At 40.7% G+C, this 22,917-nt stretch overlaps 1 protein-coding gene and 1 long non-coding RNA gene across 2 annotated transcripts; one reads left to right on the plus strand and one right to left on the minus strand.

The window, feature by feature from the left end:
- Nucleotides 1-1,125: 1,125 nt before the first annotated feature.
- Nucleotides 1,126-19,377, minus strand: LOC129203594 (carbonic anhydrase 2). Its single transcript, XM_054818301.1, has 7 exons — nt 19,060-19,377; nt 18,266-18,463; nt 7,828-7,946; nt 6,329-6,421; nt 5,503-5,565; nt 4,318-4,473; nt 1,126-1,981 (listed from the first exon to the last, which is right to left on the minus strand). The coding sequence occupies exons 1-7, from the start codon at nt 19,091-19,093 to the stop codon at nt 1,862-1,864; spliced, it is 783 nt and encodes a 260-aa protein (XP_054674276.1). The 5' UTR covers nt 19,094-19,377; the 3' UTR covers nt 1,126-1,861.
- Nucleotides 19,378-19,731: 354 nt separating this feature from the next.
- On the plus strand, nt 19,732-22,222 carry LOC129203595 (uncharacterized). The gene is made up of 3 exons (XR_008576087.1): nt 19,732-20,127; nt 21,414-21,482; nt 21,973-22,222. It is a non-coding gene; the product is annotated as an uncharacterized LOC129203595 (long non-coding RNA).
- Nucleotides 22,223-22,917: the final 695 nt, after the last annotated feature.

The raw sequence follows: 22,917 nt of genomic DNA on the forward strand, positions 1-22,917 counted from the left end.
GGGGTTAAACCACAACAGGGACACAATTACAACACTCAGGCCTGCGGATGACAGTTATCGCGTCAGAAAAGTATTCAAACCACTCAACATGAAGAACCTGAATTAGTCAGCGTAGGTGTAGGAAGAGACAAGTACCTGCATAGCTCCATTCAGAAAAGCTGAACATAGTACATATGGCCTGTGGCAAAGCAACATTTTGTTTTTCTGTGCTGGTTTTGGTTTGTTGGGGTTTTTTTTTTTGGCAGGGGGAGGAGTGTATTTTAAATGGGGAAGCTTTTGAAAGGGGAAATTTGACAGAGTTCCCTAAAGATATTTGTACACACCATGAGAAGGCTTAATTCCCATCTCACATATTCTAAGATCCCAGGAGTTTCAGATCAGAGCCTGCCCAACTGATACCTTATAAATTACAAAGTCATCCCTGATGAGGCAAGAAGCTCACAATAATTTGCCCTAAAAACTTGGACCAGAATCCAATGAAATGAGAGATTTGAAAATGGTTTTTCTCACAATAGCCAGGAGCCTGAGAAGGAAGGTAGCCCCTTATGGTATTGTTTGTTTTTATTTAGGTATCTATTGCATATGTGTTCATGAAAACACAAGAAATCAGCTAGTAAGGATCCTGCAATGGAAGTTATTGGAAGCTATTGTCTGCTCAGCAATATTTCTGTTGAAACCATTCATATAATACTGTGAGGCCAAAACCCAAATACTTGGGGAGAATTCTTGAAACATTTGGTCTAGTTAGAGAAGCAGATTGAAAAGATGTCCTGCATAAAGATGAGCCACCTTGCTTTTGGGCAACATTTAAGCAATGGGTTTGGAGAAGCCCATTCTTCAGTACAGTTTTGTTCAAAATTCTTGTGAGGTGATCTTTTATTATGCCGTCAACTTTGATGATCATTTGTGGTGATTGCTCAAAACTAACATTTCCTTGTGCTGTCTATCAGCAAGCTACTTAGAGAAATTTTCTCTAACATATCCATATAGGTTTACATTCATCTCCAGTGTCATTGAAACCAATTCCCAATACACTGTATGTTTGGTAATTATGTTTAATATGCAACGATGCAAACAGATTGGTGACTCCTTTCCTGAACCAAAACAACAGCATGGAAGCAAAAATATAAGTATAGATTTATTAGAGAAGTTATCTAAAATACAATATTATTTTCCTCTTTAAATTAGAGCATATATTATTTCAATGAAAAGATATTTTGTATTATTTCTACGGTAATAACAACTTTGAAAGATAATACTTACTTTAGGACATTTTTAATTAAAAAAAATCCAACACTACCATTAAGACATAATCAAACTTGTTGATAGCATGAGTAAAAGTGTAAAACAGTCTTAAAAATATTTACATGTCGGTTTCTTAAAATCTAAGAAGTCTAATTCTCAATATTCGTTTTGCCTTTACTTTCTCAAAATACTTTTTTGTTTCCTAAATCATACCTATATTCTGTATTCCTGTGCTTTTCACAAAGCTTCAAGTTATCATTAGTTACGTGTACTATCACACCTGTGGATGAGGTTTCTTAAAATGGCTTATTTCACTATCACCATATCCTCTCCCAAGATACTGTTATACCAGAAGTGTCAGCCGCAGTAACAGTCACCAAAATGCACACAGCCACCACCCCCCCCATGCCTCCCCCAACCCCACACCTTAAGAACCCTTTCCTATTTGTCCAAGAGCCTTTCATATTTCATTAGCTGGCATTTTAGATGCAGAGCGAAAGAAAGAATGGATCTGGGAGACAAGATGTTGCCAGGGCACACGTGGCAAAGGTTTGATTTGTGCTTAGCAAAAGGGGCTCCTCACAAACACAGCAATTTCTAACACGCAGCGCTGAGGTTACTGGAAAGAAGCTCTGACTTCTCTGCTCTTCAAAGGTTGACACGGGCGCCAGTTGTCCACCATATGGCACACAGGCTCATTCTCAGCACTGAAGCAAAGGCCACGGAGTTTGCACATCTGTGGGAAAAGGCACAAACATCGTCAAATCCATACTCATTTCAGCAGGACTATTTGAATTACACACCTTAGGGCTGAGCCAGATGTCCAACTCAAAGTTTCGCCATCACTTATGGTCTAGAGATGGCATCACCGTTCATGTGTCTCTACATTTCGTCCACACTATTTCCTGCCCCGACACAGGCTCTCCTGTCCACAAAATAGCCTAGCAAGAACTAAGAAAGCACAGAAAACAAAGACCTAGGCACACATTTTTGGAATTCTGCAGTTGAAGAGCTGTTTGTCCTTGATCCCGATCTGAATTGAAACCCTTTCAGAATCCCTTGCAAGTTGTACTGTTTTGGCTCTTTTGAAAGTTAGAGTTTTTTAAATCCAGTTGAAATTTAAAAAAATAAAAAAAAAAAAAGACCTTGTCCTTGGGTCAAATTACAGCAGCCAAATTCAAGATCATCTTGATTTTCAAATACTGTGAGAGGGAAAACTGCTCCACATCAATGAGAGCATACTGTAAGGTTTCAGTGCCTGTTCCTAAAGTAAAATCAGTGTTTGCACAGTCTGATTTAATAAAAGCACCCTGATGTCTAAGAGGGCATCTCCAAAACTAAGAAAAAGACTGTGCCAAAATAATAACCCGCCCCAAACGTGATCTCACATAGACAGCTGGAACTGCTGACAGAAATATGAAGGTGGGATACAGGATTTTGTACGAGTCAGGCTGCAGGCCAGGCTTTCCCCCAGTCAAGGAGTAAGACCCCCAGCAGCGACCAGCCCAGGAGAAGACACTACCTGCAGGACAGACCAGAACAAAGTTCAGAGCTCAACCACTGCCAGAACTGCTGTGTCACTACAGCAAACGATAATGGGCTCACTACACCCTGCTGGAATATCCAGCTTTTATCTATCTTTGGAAAACCAGTTCAACTCAAATCCGGTGTCAACACTCTGCTTTATGGTTTCTCATTTTGATTAGTTTTGGAATGAAAAGGCAAGCTGCCATACACAATGTTTTGATCTCAAATCCACCTCTGAAGTGCCGATGGTAATATGAAGGGGTGTGTGTAGGAGAAACAAGTGGTGTCTTTTACCACCTGTAGGTGGTTAAAGTAGGTGTAGTAGGAAAAACAACTCTATTTTGGTGAATATGCTGCTTCCCTACAATAAAACCATACAGATTATCAATAGCAATACCAGTAGTTTAGAACAAGTAAACAGTGTCAACTTCAATGCTCCCTTGCAGTTTATTAATGGTGATAATTGCTATAATTATTACTTTCAATAGTTCTTCCTTGTCTTTTATTCTATCTTTTATTACGTTAAGTCCCACAACAGCTCAGTTGCACTTTTTTCACATCAGCTGATTAAAACCCCTAGAATTATGTGTATATTGTTGGCACGTCTGCCATTGATAAAAGGGATTTAAGAGTATGAAGGGTAAAGTAAAGCCCTTCAGGGCTAGTTTGTATTTATAGGCTCTAGATTCTATTTTTATCTCCCAAGCACACAGATGCAAACCCAAGGACAGAATCTTGCCTCTATGTAATTTCATTAATGGATGGTGCAGAAACCTAAGGACAGGGGTCATTTAACTGGCACGAGCTCTTTCCTACTAGGAAGACTCTATCCTCAAGCTGCTCAACAGAAGAAAGGATTTTGTCAGGCAGTAGACTTCTGGAATCTGCAAGTTTTCTCTCTTCCAAACAATGCAGTTTTGTTAGAATTGTCACTATTCAGCGTGGGATTTCCCAGTCTGTTCTGCGCTGAACAGAACTTGTAAAATGAGCTCTGTGTCCTGGAAATGCTGGAAAATCAACAAACCAACTACAGATCTACACTGTGAGACTGCAGATGCAGAATACATGCTCTTCAGATGCTTGGTGAACCTGGTATTTTCAGGGCAAGTACACCCAGATAGGTGATTTGTGTATGTGCAGCAAAATGCTAGATTAACCCTGCATGTACAAATGCTCCTTTCATGCATGCTACAAATTTCTCAGATTTTTACCACATGGCAGCTCTAATCATGTATCTGGAAAGCCTGATTAAATTTTTAAACACACTCCCCCTCCAAATTTTCCCTGGACCATGCCCAAATGGCTAACAGCCATATATTTTACAGAAAACTCTGTAAAAACTACTTCCACACACAGAAGCAGAGTCCTACCAGAAAAGGATAACCACTTCACATATATGTATTTTTGACGTGTGATGTTAGCTAACACCCTGCAGCGCTCTGCAGTAACATACACTGCCATTTCAAAGATCACCAGGAGAGCTGAACAAAAGCAATCAATGTGACTCCAGTACACATCTACTGACACCATCCATTGGAGACCTACCTGCTCAGGGCTGACAGTGATGGGCTCCTTCAGAACATGCCAGATGACACATTCCAGCAGTGGAGGGGTGGTCAGCGAGCCAGGGTACGTCCAATAGTCTCTACATGCAGGAAGCAGTCCAGTGGGGTCGAAGTTTGTGAAAGAAGCTTGCTTCCCCTACAATAAAGAAAGTAGGTGGGATAAGGTCAGGGAAGACACCACATACGCACGCTGGGCTTGCACCAGTCAAGTCTCCTATGGGGAGCTCCGTGTTTGGAGAAAGGCAGAAATGGCATTTGGCATGCAGTGTTGAGTGCCTCCTACGCTACTTTTGGGATTGAAGTCTTTCAGCAATGTATTTCTTATGAGACTTTCGAGACATTGTTTCTCACTTCAAATGTTGAATTTATGTTCCTTGCTCCTAGAGATATGATTTGACGTTGCCTGAAGGAACAATGAGATTTCAGATGCCAAGTAAACTGATGGCACTGGAAATAGAGAACCTGGGAGACCTGTTGAAGAGTCCGTTGTAGTAAATGACAACATCCATTTACCTCGAACGGAGCCTGATGACAAAAATGACAGTGTAGTCTCATTCTCTACCTTTCCTGTCCACGTTTCTCACTGGCACAGGTCTTTACCACTATGAAGGTACCTAATTACTGAGTACTTTTAGTTTCTCATAACTCAGCTCATTAAGATCACACACATGCTTCACGCAATATTTAAAATACAGAAAAGCTTTTTTTTTTCCCAAGAGCTATATATCCTGTTCAAAGTTCTTATCCGGCCTCCCTCTATGAATAGCCAAGAGAAGCATGCCCTCTTGGAGGAAGAAAATTTATCCCACAGACGCAGAGATGAGGGGAAGCGCCTTTTGCATCTGTCACCACTGACTAGAATGGACACCTAAAAGAGTAGTTTAGATTAGGAAGATGAATCCTATCCTATAAGTTTAAATGCAGTTAAAAGACAGAGAAATGTACTCAGAGATACAAAATTATCTCCATTTCTAGTATTCCTTGCCGTCTACCACAACTTCATTCAAATCTCTTGCATTTAGGATTACAGAAGCATCAGTGCTGAAGGCAGGAAGGTTTGCTCTAAGTAAATAAAAACTAAAGTAAAAACATCCACTTTCTGAAGACAACAACACAGCGTAGTTATGATTGGTGTCTGTCAATCAACACAGACAGCAAATATTACCTTGGTTTGAATGGAGTTCAGAGCGTCCACAACTTTCTGTATTTCAGGCCTGGCATTTCCTACCTGTAACACAAAGCATATGAAAAGAAAATAACCATGAACTCTCATGACACCTTTAGTCTTCTGTTACAGTTCTCAAGGAAACATTTTATAGTACATTTTCCCAGCACCATTTCATTACATAACAGGAGTATTACAGCAAAAGTTACTGGAACTGTCTCTGTAAAATCATGCCAGCTGACAGTCAGCACAAATGGGTCAGCCAAGGACACTGGACAGAATAATATCAGTTTCATTTACAGTGTGTGGATTTATTTTTGGACTTGAGCTGTTCTTTTTTTCATTGAAGTCACCCTCCTAATAAAATACAATGAGGCCAGGAAAGAACGCACACCACTGGGGCACAGTCAGCTTCTCCAACTAGACAATTCAACTAAGACAAAACGCTCTGGACGTTCAACAGTGACGGGAAAAAGAAAATAGGTGCTATTTAGGCTGCTCCTACTGCAGATTCATGCACGCATGACTTTCGGTGATGCACATCACCTTTCACCAATAGAAGTTACAGCAGTGCCACTGTCGTGACGAAGGCAAGTACGTGCTCTAGGGCTGCCACAGTGATGGGTGGCAATCATACTCCATGGCTGGTGTACAATTTTTGTATGTAAAGAAAACCAAGAATTTGGAGCACCATCTAGTTTGCTATGGGTTTACGCAGTATAACATAATGCTGCCTCATTCTATATTTTAGGCTCTTAGGTCCCCCTGCAACATAATGAATACACTGGACACATCCAAATAATACAAAAGAAGAAGTTTAACTAACCTTCATGAAGATGCCTACCACAGCCAAACCATCAGGATGCTTCACAGCTTCAGCAAATTTACCATATTTTACATTCCAGTGAACAATATGGAGCTAGGAGCAAGAAAACAAGAAGTACTATGAACATGATATTCCATCCACAATATTTTACAAATGAGAATTCAGGGAACTAATTTATTAAATATTAAGAGCAGATGGTGTTCTAGTGCTGAGATTTAAAAACTTTTGTGTACAGTTAAGAATTTGTTGAATCATTCATCTACTTTCAAATTTCATTTATGCAAAGAGATTTCTGTCATGCATTTTATTTTGCTTCTCACTCTTATTCCCAGACGAGTTTTAAATGCAAACTGTGGCTGTATCGTTCTGCTTTTAGTCTGGTGAAATTCCTGTTATCTTCAGCAGGAGTTTTTCCTGCATGCAGCCTGCAAGATTTTGATGTAGCGTGTTAATGCTATATATATCCTGGAATTCTTATCAACACTGAAATACATGATTTTCCAGCGTCAGGGAGAAGAGACAGATTTGACCTGCCATCTAGAGAGTTTTTAAAAAAAAAACATCCTGTCCTTTTCTAGAAAGCCTTTGAAAAGAATATGAAATGAATCTCTGGGTCATGTTAACCAGGATGTTGCCTTCCTTTTCATTTCCAAGTTATTTCCACTTCAAGTTCATCTGACTGTTTCTCCATATCTGCAAGTCAAATTGAGCAACTAATTATGGTACTGTGAACAGATGTAAGGCAATAAGAAGTTTCTCAGATAAGACAAAAGATACTTTATCTCATGAAAAAGCAGCAGAGCCAATGAATTTGTGGGGCCATTTCTTTTATCCGTCAATGCAAATCAAGGGTTAAAAAAGTCTGTCACAGCATCCAGAAGTGGATTTTTAAACAGGGGACAGAGAAAGGTGGGATGCAAGGCATGGAAGTCATTCCGTTTCTGTAGTGAGACTGCAATGCAGGGTCTTAAGCAGTCCAAGGGACATCTGGAGTCTCGAGGATATCACACGGAGTATCTGCGTGCTCTCACTTTGCTGCCTGCCCTCTTCACAGCTCCCCTTGCTTCTTTCCTACCAAAAGATGAAAGAAAGGGTCTGCCCCAAAACCATTCTGTTGTTTACATAAATGTCTCTGACATTAAAAACTGAAGCCAGGAAAAGGGGATGTGTGTGTACAGAGGTGCTGCGATTCTATGTCTTTGTAATTTTCAAGAGTCACTGAGAAAGGAGGGGAAGAACGGGGATAATTAGTGTGGGTTTTTCTGCTTCTGTAGTCTCTTTGATATCAAGTAGCTGAAAAAAATTTACAATAGTCCTCCAATTCTACTCTCTGCTTTTGCAAGGAGTAGGTCCAGGGGTGGCAATATCTTCTATGATAATCTCCACAATCTCTTGCTCTATGAAGATTTGTAGAGAAGCTGCTACCGTGGTGGAATATCAAAAAAAATAAAAAATACTCATTATACACAAAAGATTGGAGAAGGTAAAGCGTGCCCTACCTCTGCATCATACTTCACACCATCCACAGTGTGCTCAGACCCTTGGCCGTCACAGGATCCCCAGTGAATGTGAAACTGTGCCAGCCTGTAGGCTCCGTCCAGCGCTCCTCCTTGCAGCACTGCAAAGCAAAGAGCCTCCATTAGCATCTCCCGCAGCCTTTGCACTTCAAACAGGAATGTCCATCTCAAGTCTTCCAAGTGAATTACAGTTCATTGCTCTGCATGCTGCCATGCTACTCCAGATCATCCTCAATGGTACATTGCTGCAATACGCCAAAATCCATAATAAACATATAAAACCATAAGTGACTTTACAGTGAGTGTCTCATCAGCAATTTAACAGGCATGCTAATATTACGGGTGACAAGGGGAGTGTTAAGGATGTAACTTTTCTGTCACCAAATAAATAAAAAAGGCCAAGAACAGCCTTTGTAAGAGGCCCATGTAGAGCTACTCTATGAAAGTAGACTTAAAGACCAAATCATCTTTCCCTTACTAACATACTCTGCCCCTTCGTTTTAGACACTATATCCATTTAGGCCTTAATCCTGCAAATCCCATGGTGGATTGGATTGAGTAAAATGCTTTTGGTTCCAAATTAAACCTAAACACCTGTTAGCCACGGGTTGCAGCAAGGTAAAGCGCTAGGCACAGCACAAAGCACTGCAGAGATGGGAATTCAAATCTCTTATCCCTCCCATCCTTTACTCCTCAAGAGTAAGTTTAAAAATGGTGGTGAAAAGGGCAATGCCTGCAGGGGCAGATTTTTTTTTTTTTTTAAATATGGATTGGAAATGAGGCGTTTACTTATGCTCTCCACTATCTGACATTACTCCTGGCACGGGACTGCTCTAAGTGGAGTGCCCAGCCACACTTTCAATTACACCGGAGCGAGCTCCCCTGAGCTCCCTTATTCTGCTTCTTAGTTTTAACCTCGTACTTAAACTGTGACCAGTCACCATTACGATATGCAGGATCAAGCACTATTACTGCAAAACGCTCAAGGCACAATGTCTCCTCCAGTGCAGCATAAAGCACAGAACAATAACAAATAGTTCTATTAAATAGAGCTATTTATCTAAGTTATTAGAGCAAGGTTTCACACTGGATTGTGGTTTAGTTTTGGGGGTTTTTTTTGGTTTGTGGGTTTTTTTTGCTAAGCCTCTCAAATTCACAATTAAAGATTTAAGATGTTAACATTTAAAAATAAAAAATGTTTTAAAATGTAATTTGAAGTGTTATACATCTTAGAGATCAATTTATGTATACACATAAATATATATATACACAATAAAGTGACAGAAGAGTGTTGACATCAGATATTACATGTAAGTGTGCTCTGTGTATGTGTCACAAACAAAATGGTTCTGTGGAGTAAAAATGCTTCCTCTCAAGTCTGCAATTAGTCTAGACACAATACGTGCATGTGTGAAAATATACACCAAATGGAAATAGGAAAAGGTCACTGTCTGTTCAGGTTTGAATAATTCTGATCATATACAAGCACAGACGACAACAGCCATGGATATCTGGCAATGGGGTGAGAAGGATTGGACTAAAAAACTGGAATATATGAAAATTAAATATAAGATTTATACAAAACACATACGTTTCCGCTGGTGTGCCTTACACATGCAAAATTTGGGTTGAGTGGACAAATTTAGCATTTGCCTGGGGCTCCTTTGGTAAATATATTTAGAAGTCTCCCAACATGTATTTCTATTTGAAAAATATGAATATATGTTCCACTGCAGTCTTTGTCATTTCCAATACTAAAGCCAACACTGAACAGCCAACAGACCAAGACTTGCCCTACCTACTGCCAAGCTATGTGATACAAAGAACGGCCACTTAAAGTAATTAAATAGGAACATATCTTATTCTACTTTTATGTTTCTGCATGTGCTAGCTGCCAGGAAGCATAACTGTTTCAAGCACAGGACTAACAATCGGAATACTTTTTTTCAGCACAGTGACTGTGAACGTGCGTTAGTTCCTTTTGAAAATGAAGTAATTGGTTGCTATGTCTTTACAGATGCAAAATCATTTAATACACACAATATCATGTTTCATTTAAAAATGATGCCATGGAGTTGCAATGTTTCGGTTCCATTTCCTTTGGCTAATGGACTTGCTGCTCGTTGCAGGTACAAACACACTGAGGTTCCACCATCCCTCAATCTCAGAAAGCACTAGCGCAGCACAGGTTAATCTGCCATTATTAATCAATGGAAAGCATGCTGAAAAGCAGACCCATGCAATCTTCTCAAATCTATTTGCAGTGTTATTTCTCTACACAAAGTTTGCTATAGTCTCATAAAACTCAAAAGATGCAGAAAAATCTCTTTACAGTTTTTGCTTACTTTTCTCATTCTGTGGTTCTCAAATCCAGCACTAGCTTATTTTGACTCACAGCAAAGCATTCAAAGAAAGTAATAATTAGATTAGTGTAAATGAATACAAATTCAGCAGGCTTAATTACAGAACGGCCCTTCTTGTTCTAGCCTACATTAAGCAGCTATTATTTTTTAATACTTGTCAGCCTTTCCAAAGAAGTAAAATTTAAAATTAAACTTACAAGGCAAAGTAGAAATGTTAGAGCTTCAACTTTTTCCAGCACAAGCTTTTTAAACCATGAATAAATGCTAACAGCTTTTGCAAAGTAAAAGTTCATCGAGACTTAGAGCAACTTTCACACCAGGAACTTCCCTGTCCCGTGTGACAGGAACTTTGATTCAGGCCACATTGTTGACAGAAGTCCAACCTTTCCATCCCCTTTTTGTTTGAGGGATGGGGAAATTCTGATCCATATTTGAGCATCCCATCACTAGCTCCCTTCCTTTTGAAATTAGTATTAGTGCACACCATCCTGGAAATACATATGTAGCTGTGCTCCCGTTTGTTATATTGCACAGCTTCAGATGCAGGGTGAAGACAGCACCAGCCAACCTGGAAAACACATTTCTTCCTTACAGATTCATCCTACTCAACACAATCCACACCAGTAACCTGGTCTCCATAGATGTGTAACAGTCCAAGAGGTGACAGCTTGAAAACGCAAGGGTTTTTTCCCTGTTTGACAGTTATTTGAAATATTACAGCAAGACAAGTTTGGAACTACTTTGCTTAGATTAAGAAATAGTAACAGTTTTCAGCCTTCTACCCTTTACTGAAGAAGTTATACTAGTAACATCCAGTAATTATATTGCACTGTTATTAAATGATCTCATAACATTTTTCTAAACATACATATTAGCGGCGCTAATTTGGAAAGTCAAATAACCACACGAACTATTCCATTTATGTCTGTGGGATTTCTTGGGTAAAGAAGGTGAACTCAATTTGTCTCCATTACACTTTCTTATGATCTTTGGAAACGTACAGAAATCAAAGGGTGTTTTGCTGCATCTGGGACAGCTGTTTAGTGAGGCCACACAACTTCACCCTTCTATTTAAAGGCAAGTCGCTGGGTAGTTAGTTACCCTTCCCATGCAGAACAGAACAGCTTTGTAAAAAATACTGTGGACCACTTCATACCTTTTTTCAGGAAGTGACGGCATCCACATCTGTGAATTTTTGCAGGAATACTGTGGAATTACTGTTATTTAGTTACCTCCTATGAGATGTTCTCTCTATACAGAGCAGGAGACTAATAAGTCTCATCAAGGCAATAAACCTGTCAAAGAAATAATCAAAATGGCTGAACTACAAGATTGTTTCACGAGTTAGAATTAATTCCTTCCTGCAATACAAATTAGTGTGGTAAGAAAAACACTACTCCAAAGTTTGTAACTCCGAGAAAATGCAGAATGAGAAAATGTTCTTCAAATGGAAATCACTGACAGCAAAGCTCCTTCCAGTAGCTGAAAGAATGGGTCCACTACAGCACAACAGATGTCCAGAGCTCCAAGCTTCAGAAATTTAGTTCCGAGATTCCACCAAACAAAAACCTAGCAGCAGGATATTTCAAGCATCTAACTTTGATGACAACCCTCTTGCACACACTTTGTATGATTTTTATACCAGCCTACAGCAGATCTGCAGGCATATAGGATGTTGTAGGTATGTGTGCGTGTAAATATATGCATAGTATACACATTAATGTTAATGTTTTGTAAGCTTTTGTGTATACACGGACATCTGTATGATCAAAAACAGGCCTTGAGGAGACAAAGTAGATGAACCATTACTTGAGAAAAAAAGTCTTGATCACCATGCACTATTAATGGCACAAAAAAAGGCTCTTAGAGGATGCTCAGGGATTAGCCTTGTGTTCTTATGCAAGGATGGGCTTCCCTGTCTGACAGACTGGGGTTCAGTTAGGGTGAGCTGTCGCTTCTGTGAAACGTGGAGTACAGAGTGTCACATTTTGAGATGTTTCCGTCTTTATGTTATCTCTTTCAGACATTCCTCCTAGGACGCTGTATCATGGCACGCAAGAGAGCAAGACAGCACGCAAGCATCTAACTGTAGGGATCATACTTGCAGAAAACGTGTGTAACGGGCTTCACCAAGAGAAAAACTACGTAATTGGTATCTCATAAGGAAAAAACCCCTACTCTGACCTTGCTAGAGAGTTAGCCAGATAAGGCAACAAGGATGGATGTTCCACAGAGATAGACCAGAATGAAACATCTGCCAAAATGCAGCACGTCTGCAGACGTGTATCGGCAGTGGGTCAGTGATTCTGATTCACCTCAGTTGAACTATTTCATCCAGACTGGAGAGCAGCCAGAGAGTCATTCAGGTTCTTAACTTTCCTCCCACTCCCTGGGACCAGTGGAGTTTATTTCTCAGGTAGTCTCTCAAATACATATTCTCCGAGAGTCATAAGGTGCTGTACCGAGTCCCTGATCCGCCTTCAATCCTCGTGTTTCACACCATATGAGCTGACAATGACTTTGTAAGACCAGAGTTGGAAGCATTAAAATTCTCTCAAAAGTAACAATTTAATTTCTGATGGTAATAGCTGTAATACTATCTCAGTGACTGCTTACAGTACTGAAAATTGTGTATTGGACATGGTGCTCATACTGTATTGAGATCTAATGAAGGAAGAAAAAACTTAAGGTGTGAGCATTGCCTCTAAGTAAGCAGCAGTCCCTCATGCCTATAAGTAAATGAACAAACACATCAGCTGGGATGAGTAGTCATAGTGACACCTGGCACGCAGCTTCATTGCATCTTAAAAATAAACTTTTCCAAGTGGCCCTGGCTGACAGCAGCTGACTAGCTTCTCCTGGTTTTACACTAAACGCACCTCTAGAGGAGGAATTTGGAAGAAGGGAAGGAAGTCGCCATGATTCTTAAACACACAATCCATGTCAAATTTCTGCTCAGAAGTTGCATGTTAAGAAAAAAAGAGTTGATGTAAGTGAGGAAAGGCACTTTTGGGCTCTGTAAAGAAATGAACGCTTGAAACATGCAGGACTGATCATCTTCCTTTCCAGTTCCTGGAAGCACTAGAACTATTCTCGAGCCACCTGCTTACGTAGGCTTTGCAGCTTCTGGTGATCTCAGTTCACTAGAAAAATGCCTTAATGATCTCAAACCCTCTGAGACCTCTGACTTTCTAGTCAAGCAGTGCACAAAAGTACTTGTGACACACGGGCAGGTACCTGAATACTGTAAGCTATAAGCAATCAGTTCCTTGATTTATGACTGAGAAAGGTCACCACATTGCTTAGGCTATGCTGTATTGTGGACTTTCAATCCATGACTGTATACTGATAACATGCAATATTATTCTAGCATAGCTAATGTTACATCTTTGGAGCTGGGAAGCCTAAAAATAGCCCGGTGGCAGTGACTTGGATTAAAAATGGTGCCTTAAGGACAGCAGACCTGCGTGTTTCTTCCTCAGCTTACCCACTGAGGCAGAAGCGTAGGAAAAGAGCAACAGTGGCACAACTTTCAGAGCAGCTCACTGCCAACCAAGCGGTGCTAATTGAGTAACAAATTGCTATTGAATAACAAATAAAATAAATTGGTTTGTTTACAGCGAGTCATCATTCAAGACAGTTGAAGCTTCCTCATTAATATTCACAATTATAGGAAGAATTGGGTAATACATTTGATTACAACCACTGAAACTCTCCCAAGGGGTGCTAGCATCAAGGTCAATCCAGTATTTTCATTTCCCTAGGTCTCATCACAATTTTAAAGTTCTACTATGATTTAATATTTGCAGAAATGTTAGATTTACTTGGGACTCTGTTTTGGATTTCAGTGTTATCTCTAGCTCAGCAGTAAGGAAGGAAAAGGAAAAGATTAGGAGATTTGTCCACAAGCAGAAGTTACCAGTACATTTAGTAATATCTGTAGAGCCTTACACCATAGTTGCAATTCACTTCTTTCAGGTTCTACAGCTAAAATACGATATTTTAGCATTCTTGTTCTGGAATAAATTAATTGCTGATTGACTTCTGCCATTTATAAACTCATCAAACTCATGATCAGAAAATACAGAATACAGTGCCTACTGCTGTGAGCATTTCCCATTTGAATTTCAGGTTTTAGTTCAATTCTGAAAGCTTTCTGAGAAATGTACATAGAGAACACATTTTAAGTATGTTACCAGATCTCCTTTGGGGCTCTTGAGGCTTTCTTGAGCAAAGTCACTTCCTGTGGTCTTACAGCTCTGAGAAGCCGCTGTTTACTTCTGTCTTTTAAAGTAAGTGAAGCAATACACATGTCCTTACAGCAGACTATAATACAAAGTGTTTAATATAATAAGTACCCTTAATGAGACACTCCTTTGCTATAAAATTCCTAAAATAAGGTGCATTATTATGATTTAACAGTTATCAGCACCATTGGCTTCACTCATACATGGAAGGTCAGGTCCCGGGTTGCAAGAATGGATGAGCCTGAATTTGGCATTTTATTCCTAGTGACACTTTTATCCTAATGAATTTTTGCTTTTATTTAAAGCTATAAAAATTTTAAAGATGAATGGCTTGAACTTTTATTATCATTTTTATTATTATTGAAAGACAGTGGACATGAGAACTAAGCAAGCACCTGCAAGACCTGAAGAAGACAGACTAAGTAAAAACTGGAAGAGGAAGTAAGTTCACCGTTTGCTTTCTACATACAAGTTCAAGAAAACATTCTGAAAGACTGCAAGGAAACAAGACAGAAGATATCCTTCCATCTAAGGAAAGCTTATGGAATTTCAGCAAACAAAAAAATGTTTATAAACATGGGAATGCTGGTTTGTGATTTCCTCTCCATACACCATTTCTATCAACTAGCAACTGTGAAACATGAAGGGGATTCACTTTGGGAGTTGACTGAGCCTGTAGAAGTGTATTTGGGAATATAACAGCTGTCACATAACCCAAGAAATTCAAAGGCTGTACTACAAGAACTGAAATTGAAGATTTGGGGGTAAGGGTTTTTCTAAGCACATCTAAGAAAATTAACAAAAAAGCTTTAGAACCTGACTTTGATTGACTGTCACAAAGATTTTAACATCATTTCCCTGTTAAAACATAATTGTAAGAAACAATTGTATAGGTCATACATACATCATTACAACCTGAAGCAAGAGTTATGTCTGTAAAGCTCCACCTATTAGTAAAGAGATATTCTAAGAATAGAGAAGAAAACATTTTCTTCTGTGAAGATAGTCACATAAATTCCACATAGATTATTTCTTGTTTAAAAAGTTAAAACTTTATTTTACATCCTTAGTATGCTAAAGAATATAGATGGGATATCATTTTAAGAAATCTTGTTTTTTCTTTTAGATTTTTAGTTTTTCACAGATATGGGCAGAAGCTTTATACTACATATTCTTCTATGCACACACGTAATGTAACAAATATGCATTTTGAGGGAAGAGCCTTTTATTTGGGGGAAAAATATTTTACATCAAAATTTTGAACATTCTGATATCTACTTGTTGTTACTTACAATCACCAGTATACTTATTGCTTTGATTCAGAAAATATGTGTAGCAACTAATTTCAGAGAGTTTTATCCAAACATGCATTTTAGCTTTCTTACCTATTTTTACTATACTATTACTGCATTTTTACTGCAAGAACTCATTTTGCATACTCTAACAGACATTAATACCCAGAACTGCTGTTCAATTTACTTCAGTGTCATTAGTTATGAGCCTGAAGATTCTTAATGAATGGACCTACTTCTTTGTGTGCAATTACTCACTTCTTAAAGATTATTCACAAACAATGATCTTATTACTTCATTTTGCACCTACTACCACAGATAAATCATTACGGCATATGGGACAGCTCATAGGAGCAAGCAATACAGCCTGTGGGAAGTATTTACAGGATTTTATGCCATTGTCTTCTGTAAAACATATAGCACATCACATAATCTCACAGTTTCTCCTTGTGACTGTTGCGTGATGTCTAACCAAGAATTTGGTATGCACATTATAGCTAGTCTCAAATGCAGCAACAGAAGTGAATCGAGCACAGTCAAGTCAAAGCTCTGTTTAGTGTAAGGAAAGTAGGTTACCTAGTTAACTGCATACAAATGAAGCCATTAAGTGTGCTGCCAGGTAGATGCTATGCTCTGTAATTTTCAATAGGAAGTGTGATACTGAAGGATCCACCCTTACCTGGCTTCAAAGAGATCTGTTCAATGGTTTTTTTTTTTTTTTCTAAAGAATAATCAGTTTCTGATTCACTAATAGAGCTACTGAGAATATTTCTACTTGCATCTCCTATCCTCCCACTCCGAGAGCTGTGTCACTGCGTATCTGTCAGAGGATCCCTGTCACAGATGTTCTGGTTCTGCACTGACTTTTCTCATAAAAAACATTCTTCCTACAGACGTTTCTTTAGATTATTGTATGTTCCTGCCATTTTTTTCCTCCCAAGTTACCAAATACAACCTGATTTTCAGTCTTTCCAAACTTACGCATGCACAAAGTGAACACATAATAGTTTTGTTACACTGTGAGGACCTGAACCTGTTTCCTTTGGGCTCAGTGCGAGCAGGATGACAGCGAGAGCAGACTCGCATGTATCTGGTGAAAACATGATCCTTTTTTTGTAGTCTGAATCATTTACCTTATTCCCCATGACACTGTTAAAATGAACATGCATTCAGCTCCTGTAGCTCCTCAGTACTTCAGAAAAATAAAAACTAAGAAGTCAGAATACCTTTTTCCTTTTTTTTTAAAAAAATAAAAATCATACAAATATTAATGTGCATGCTCTGTGTAAATTACACATGGACCTACATGTATTTATATGACTGTGAACACTTAGAGCTGACCACTTAATCTTGTTCAGTATAAAGACTGCAATTAAAACACAAAGTAAAATTCTTAGTGCAATGCTAAATGTCTGCTATACTGTTATATTACATTACCTGCAAAAACCTCACATTTTTAGTAGGCATGGATCATTTGTTTTCAGCACCATTCCCTAAATGACATTGCCAACAAAACACTTAGGAAAAATAGGGCACTTGCTCAAGCAAGTTAAATCAGGCAGTGTCTAGAGAAGGCAGTGACTTACAATGGGATTGTTTTTGCTGTCTAAATTAAAAATAGAGGCACATTCATTGCAGCAGGGTGATGATTTCTGCAAATTCAGCCAGCAGAAAAACTACAATTAAAGACAACCTACAAAAGCATTGTTGCAACTCTGGCTTGGATTCTGTCTGTCCATCAATTCTGGATTTCTTTCAGTAAGGACTACTAAAAGGTTTGCAAGAATCAGTGCTTAATTTCACCATAGAGTACAGTGAACACTAAGACACTGTGGAACGTCTGCCTGCTAGCAAACTTTGCGGGAATGTGTCAGATATCTCTATCTAGAAAGCCCAGTATCAAAAAATGTCAGGAATAATGCTTTTTTAAATTACAGAAGAACAAAGAGGTATTTTCTAATCATTCCTCTGTTTCTGTGCTAACCTGGGAGCATATTGGCTTCAGAAATATGAAATAATATTTTGATAACCAACAAAACTATTTCCAAACTATTTCTGCTTCAAGTCGTTAACTGTAATCCTTTGTTATTTTACAGCCAATTTCTTCCTATGATGTATTTTGCCTCTTCTTTTAACCATTTGGTCGGTAGCTTATGATGAGCTATGCCTAAAATTGTTCTTTTCAAATAATAATCTTTTATTATTTTTTCCTCCACAGCTAAGCCCTTATCCAAATCCTTCCAATTTAAACAAAAATAAAGCAATTCATTTTTCTGGAGTTTAGAGTAGGGCAGATCCAAACTGCTTAGGGTTTTTTTTTTTTAGTGGGAGCTCAGTTTTCTTCTAGTCTAAAGAAGCCACGTAAGTTGCTAAATAATTAAGGGCTAAAACCTCACCTTACTGAAGTCAAAACATCTTGGTATTTTTTCTGGCTTTAAAAAACCCTATGGCCTCAGTAGACATTTTAGTAGCAGTGTTGGTAGCGGTTTCTCCCCTGCACACGAAGATGAGGTCTCACCTGACTTGTCAGAAGAATCATCAAACTCCACGTTGAAGGAGTGCCCGTTGTTGACTATGTTTCTAGCCGTGCCAGCATCATAACTGAAGCTGAGAGGCTTCAGAGAGGAGTCGTACTTGGCAGACTTGCTGCTAATAGCAATAGGGGACTGGCGCTCTCCATTGGCAATGGGGAAGTGTTCGTGCCAGTGAGCGGGTCCTGCAAAACAGCGTAAAGCAGCTCAGTGGGAAAAGACACAAAGCTCAGGGGATATAAATGATAACCCTCACTCTAAAAACCGGGATGTTTTAACACTAGCATCAAACTTTAATAAATGTACCATCTGTGCAGGCTGCCGGTGCCGGCAACACAGACGGGGGGAAATCCCACCTGGGGACCAAGGCAGGGACCCGGCAGCCCCCGAGCCTAGGAGGCTGAGGCTGGGGTTTTACCGGGGCGTCCTTCCAGAGGCCACCCCATCCTGCTGGAGCAGCGTCCCATCCTCCCCGCTTCCCGGCGCTGTTACCGAAGTAAAGGAATGACAGTAGGAAACCAGAAGATGCTCCAGGCAAATCGCGCGGCGCGCCTGGCTCGCTGCTCAGGCGCAGGTGGCATCTCAAGGTTAAAAGAAAAAAAGACCAAAAAAAAGACAAAAACAGAAAAAGAAAAAAGCGCACCGAGCTCACGCCCGCTCAGAGGAACGGCTCGGTGCGGCGCGCAGCGGGCACATCCCGGACGCTGCTCCCGGGGATCCGCCGCAGGTGTCCCGCAACGCGCCGCGCCGGCCGGAGCCCCGCACCCCGCCGGGCACTCACCGTCCTGGCTGCCGTATCCCCAGTGGTGGGACATGGTGCGTGGCCCGGCTGTGTCCGCGGAAGCTGTCGCAGCGCCGTGGCCGCGGCGGGCTCTCAGGGGCTTTTATAGGCTCCCGCCAACTCCATGCCCTTCTCCGCGGCCGGAGGAAGGGGTGGGGAGCGCGGACGGGGGCGGAGGGAGACTTCGCTGGGGGCGGAGAGAGCGGTCCCTTATAATCCGCGATCCGCCGCGGAGCTGCGGCTGGTTCGGCTGGTGGTGCTCCCGCGAACTGGGCTCCGCCGAGGGGCCGCGGCCCTCCTTCCCTCCCCCGCATTGCGCACCTGCGGGCGCCCGGCCGCTGCGCGGGGCGCCGCGGAGCGCCGTGACCTTGGGGAGGTGCCGGCGGGTCGGGGGCAGCGCGGCGGGAGCCGGTGTCGGGCGGGCGGCGGGTGCGCGCGCGCGCGCGTGTGTGTGTTTGTGTATGTGTGAGTGTGAGAGCGCGTGTGTACGTGCGTGTGTGTGTGTGTACGTGCGTGTGCGGGGGAGCGGCACTGCGATCCCCTGCTGCTCCCTGCTGGGGGTGGAGGGAAAGGCTCGGCAACCAGGGCAGTTATTCTGGGGGGGGGGGGGGCGGGGGAAGGGGGCTGCGTCCTGCCCCGCCGCGAGGGGTGTTGCAGGGGTGCCGGGTTTGGGAAGGGATTAACGGGGATCAGCGCGCTGAGCGGAGGGGAGCTATGGTCACGCTTCAGAAAAATGAGGACGTTGTTGCTTATTACTTGATCGTGTGTTTTTTCTGATCGCTTTCGGAGAAGACAGCAGGTAGAGCTGTGCTTATGTTCACCTCTTAACATTTGGGAAATAAACACTTATTTCACCTACCACTCCCGATTTGCGAGAATAAAATTGAGCAATACATATTTTAGATGTTTTTATATTGCTCAACACTCCGATGTTTTATCGCGGGACAGGAGGGATCAGACCTTGACAGCCCCTTTACCAACGGCTGAATTCGGTTATGTGCTGCGTCTCCTTGTCCCTGCGCTGCAGCGGGTCCGTCTGTCCCCGGGAAGCAATTAGTGCCCAACTGGGTGTGCAAATGATCCTTTTTGAATGTTTTTCTGTGTCCTCTTGCTCTGAGCAATTTTTGATATGAGAATGATACTGAAAACGAAATATCAGTTTATCCTGTTTTCTTATTCAGGGGGTTTATTAAAGTATGGTTTTAATCTTATTCTGTTGTGATTCAACCACAGAGGTCCAAATTCTCTTGTCAGTGAGTGTATTGTAAATCTGGAATAACACCAGAATGACTCCATCATTTACATTCAGCATTGTGAAATGTATGTCATTTGGTTTTATTTGTTAAGCAGGGGGGGGGGGAAGTCTATTCCTATAGTGTGGTTACTGTTGCTAATAGTGAAAGGAACCAACTGGGAAATTGCTTATAAAAACTAAAGGCATTTCTCAGACCCCTTGGAGTATAAGCAGAAAATATTTAAAGCTTATTGCTGATTAGCACAGTGTGTGTCCTCTCACATTTGCATGCCTCTGCTCGAGATGATTTAGCGACCAGAAAATGGAAATGTCAAGGCAAAACTGTATACACAGAAGTTATTTAGAAGTGGCTGTGGTGTATGTGATATAGAACAGCAAATGGAAATGCACGTTAGAAATTTATTAGGGATTCCTTGTTTGCTCATTATAGATACTTTCCAGCAGTCAATTTGAAATCTGCCAATTGTGCTGTGGAAGTGTATTGACAGTCTCTCATAAACACACACGTATACAAACCCATATAGTAAGAATCCTTGAAGAACAAAGCAGAAAATATGCCTTTATGTTGCAGGAAGGAGTAAGATTTCTGTACGTTTCAGAAGGCTTCCTTCCATTTAATCTTACTATAAAAAAAATCAATTCAGCCTGATTCCTCTGCACTCTCATATGTCAGGTTTCCACTGATGTCAGAGGGAGCTACGTAAAAGGACAAGTACAGGATTAAGCACAACACAATGTTTGGCATGGTAGGCTTCCTAAAAGATCTACTTAGGGTTCTTCTCAGGGAAATGAAGTCAGTCAGCAGCACCACCAAGGGACTGAGATTTTAATTATACGAATCTTTATCACATTATTTCTATCAGCAGGTATGTGGTACATGCTAAGCATACACAGACATACATCTGCAAATAGAAAGTCCATAGTTCTTAAAATCAAATACCCATTTTCTTTGATCATTTAGCAGTTAGTACTTGCAGGCTTGAGCCCATGCAAAGAAGCTGCTATTGAGCCTGGCACTGACTTGGGATTGTGGGTTCCAGCCTCTTCTGTCTCCTGCCTGCATCAGCTCCTCTAATCTGTGACTGTTGTTTCATGGCAGAATGCAATGCCTCGAAGAAAGCCGTAAGCTACCCTTGAGAAGTTGGATGCTGGAAACAGCATAGTCCAGGTAATACTGCATGCTGGTGAAGCTGCTTAGCAGTGACAAAACCCAGGGCATGTTAGCAACAGCAGAAGCACATAATACACATCAGCACGGTACCTGCACTAGCTCGGGCATCTCACATAAATCCACACTGTGCTCCGTAAACCTGCCCCTCTCTGCCACGGTTCTGATGAAATGGGTGGAATGACGCATACCAGTAAGGCCTACTTGCACATACAGAATGTGTAGGAGCAGTTCCTAAAGCAAATGTTCACAAATCCTGTGGCGACAGCAGCATTATAAATACATTTCAAGCAATACAAATACAGGGAACAGATTAGATAATTACTGTAGCCATTGGATTACTCATGACTCTGACATTAACATTTTGGATAGAAAAGATGCCAGTGTAATCTTGTCTCCCATTTCTCTCATTACTGGTTCCACATGTTGTGAGGGTTTTTAGAAACTAATAAAAACTGATACCTTTCTCTCTCTCTCTTCTATCTTGTAGAGTTGGATCACACCTGAATGTGGTAAACAAATGGATGTTTCTAGATTTGATGGCACTTTTGAATCATATTAATAAATACAAATAGAAGCTGCGTCAATAGCTTCAATAAATGCAAATTCTTCACTCAGATATCTCCATGTTGTTTATGGTACTCATTCCTGGGCAAAGGACAGTGCAAAGCCTATACATACATATACATGGCCCCATTTGAGTCCTGCTCTGAAAGCTTAACATGTCACAGCACACTTGTTGACACAGGAAAGAAAGCATCTTACTTGTGTATTATTTATGAAGTTTCCTGAAATATATTTTTATGATCATTATTATTTGTGAAGCTCTGCAAATGTCAGTACAGATGGAAAAATGGCACAGATCTTCCATATCAAAGGTTTTTTCTCCTTAGTAGTCACTTGCCAACTGCTAGGAGTAGTCTGGCTGCAGCAGTAGTGACACGTGAAATCCGCATCAACCTGCAAGACAGTTTCAGCAGAAGTGCATACAAGGGTCGTGTTGTAAATCCACCTTTTAATTTTCATGGTAGATTTTCAACTGTGTCTGAAATTTGCAGTCATTTTGTTACATCTTTGTCCATGTTTCTGCTCAGTGCTGAGCAAGATCCAGAAGAACCCTGTGTCATTCGTGATTCATTCTAGCTATTCTGTGAAAGTTAAATGCAATTATTAAAATAAAAATAATATTTGGTCCTTCAGTGAGGTCAGGCTAGAGCCCTTCCTTGTATTACAAAAATGATGCTTTACTACTAATTTCGAGTGAGAGAATAATACAAGTATCAACCGTGCAAGCCTCATGACATACCAGTGCAGTAGAAAAAGCCTGCCTGCCTCTCTGCTGACTTCTGGCCATTGCTGATACAGGCTGCTTTGAAATACACATTTTGATACACTTCGAAATACACCATATTTAAATAAATGGTATGTAAAAATG

The sequence above is a fragment of the Grus americana genome, chromosome 2 (assembly GCF_028858705.1).
Source record: "Grus americana isolate bGruAme1 chromosome 2, bGruAme1.mat, whole genome shotgun sequence".
NCBI classification, from domain to species: Eukaryota; Metazoa; Chordata; class Aves; order Gruiformes; family Gruidae; genus Grus; species Grus americana.

Bases quoted from the DNA above. Each gene is read 5' to 3' on its own strand.
- LOC129203594 (XM_054818301.1), bottom strand. From the start codon at position 19,093: ATGTCCCACCACTGGGGATACGGCAGCCAGGACG. The intron at 18,464-19,059 runs GTGAGTGCCCGG...GCTGTTTTGCAG, and splicing joins GGGATACGGCAGCCAGGACG to GACCCGCTCACTGGCACGAA. The intron at 1,982-4,317 runs GTAGGTCTCCAA...CTTTTCCCACAG, and splicing joins TCACTGTCAGCCCTGAGCAG to ATGTGCAAACTCCGTGGCCT.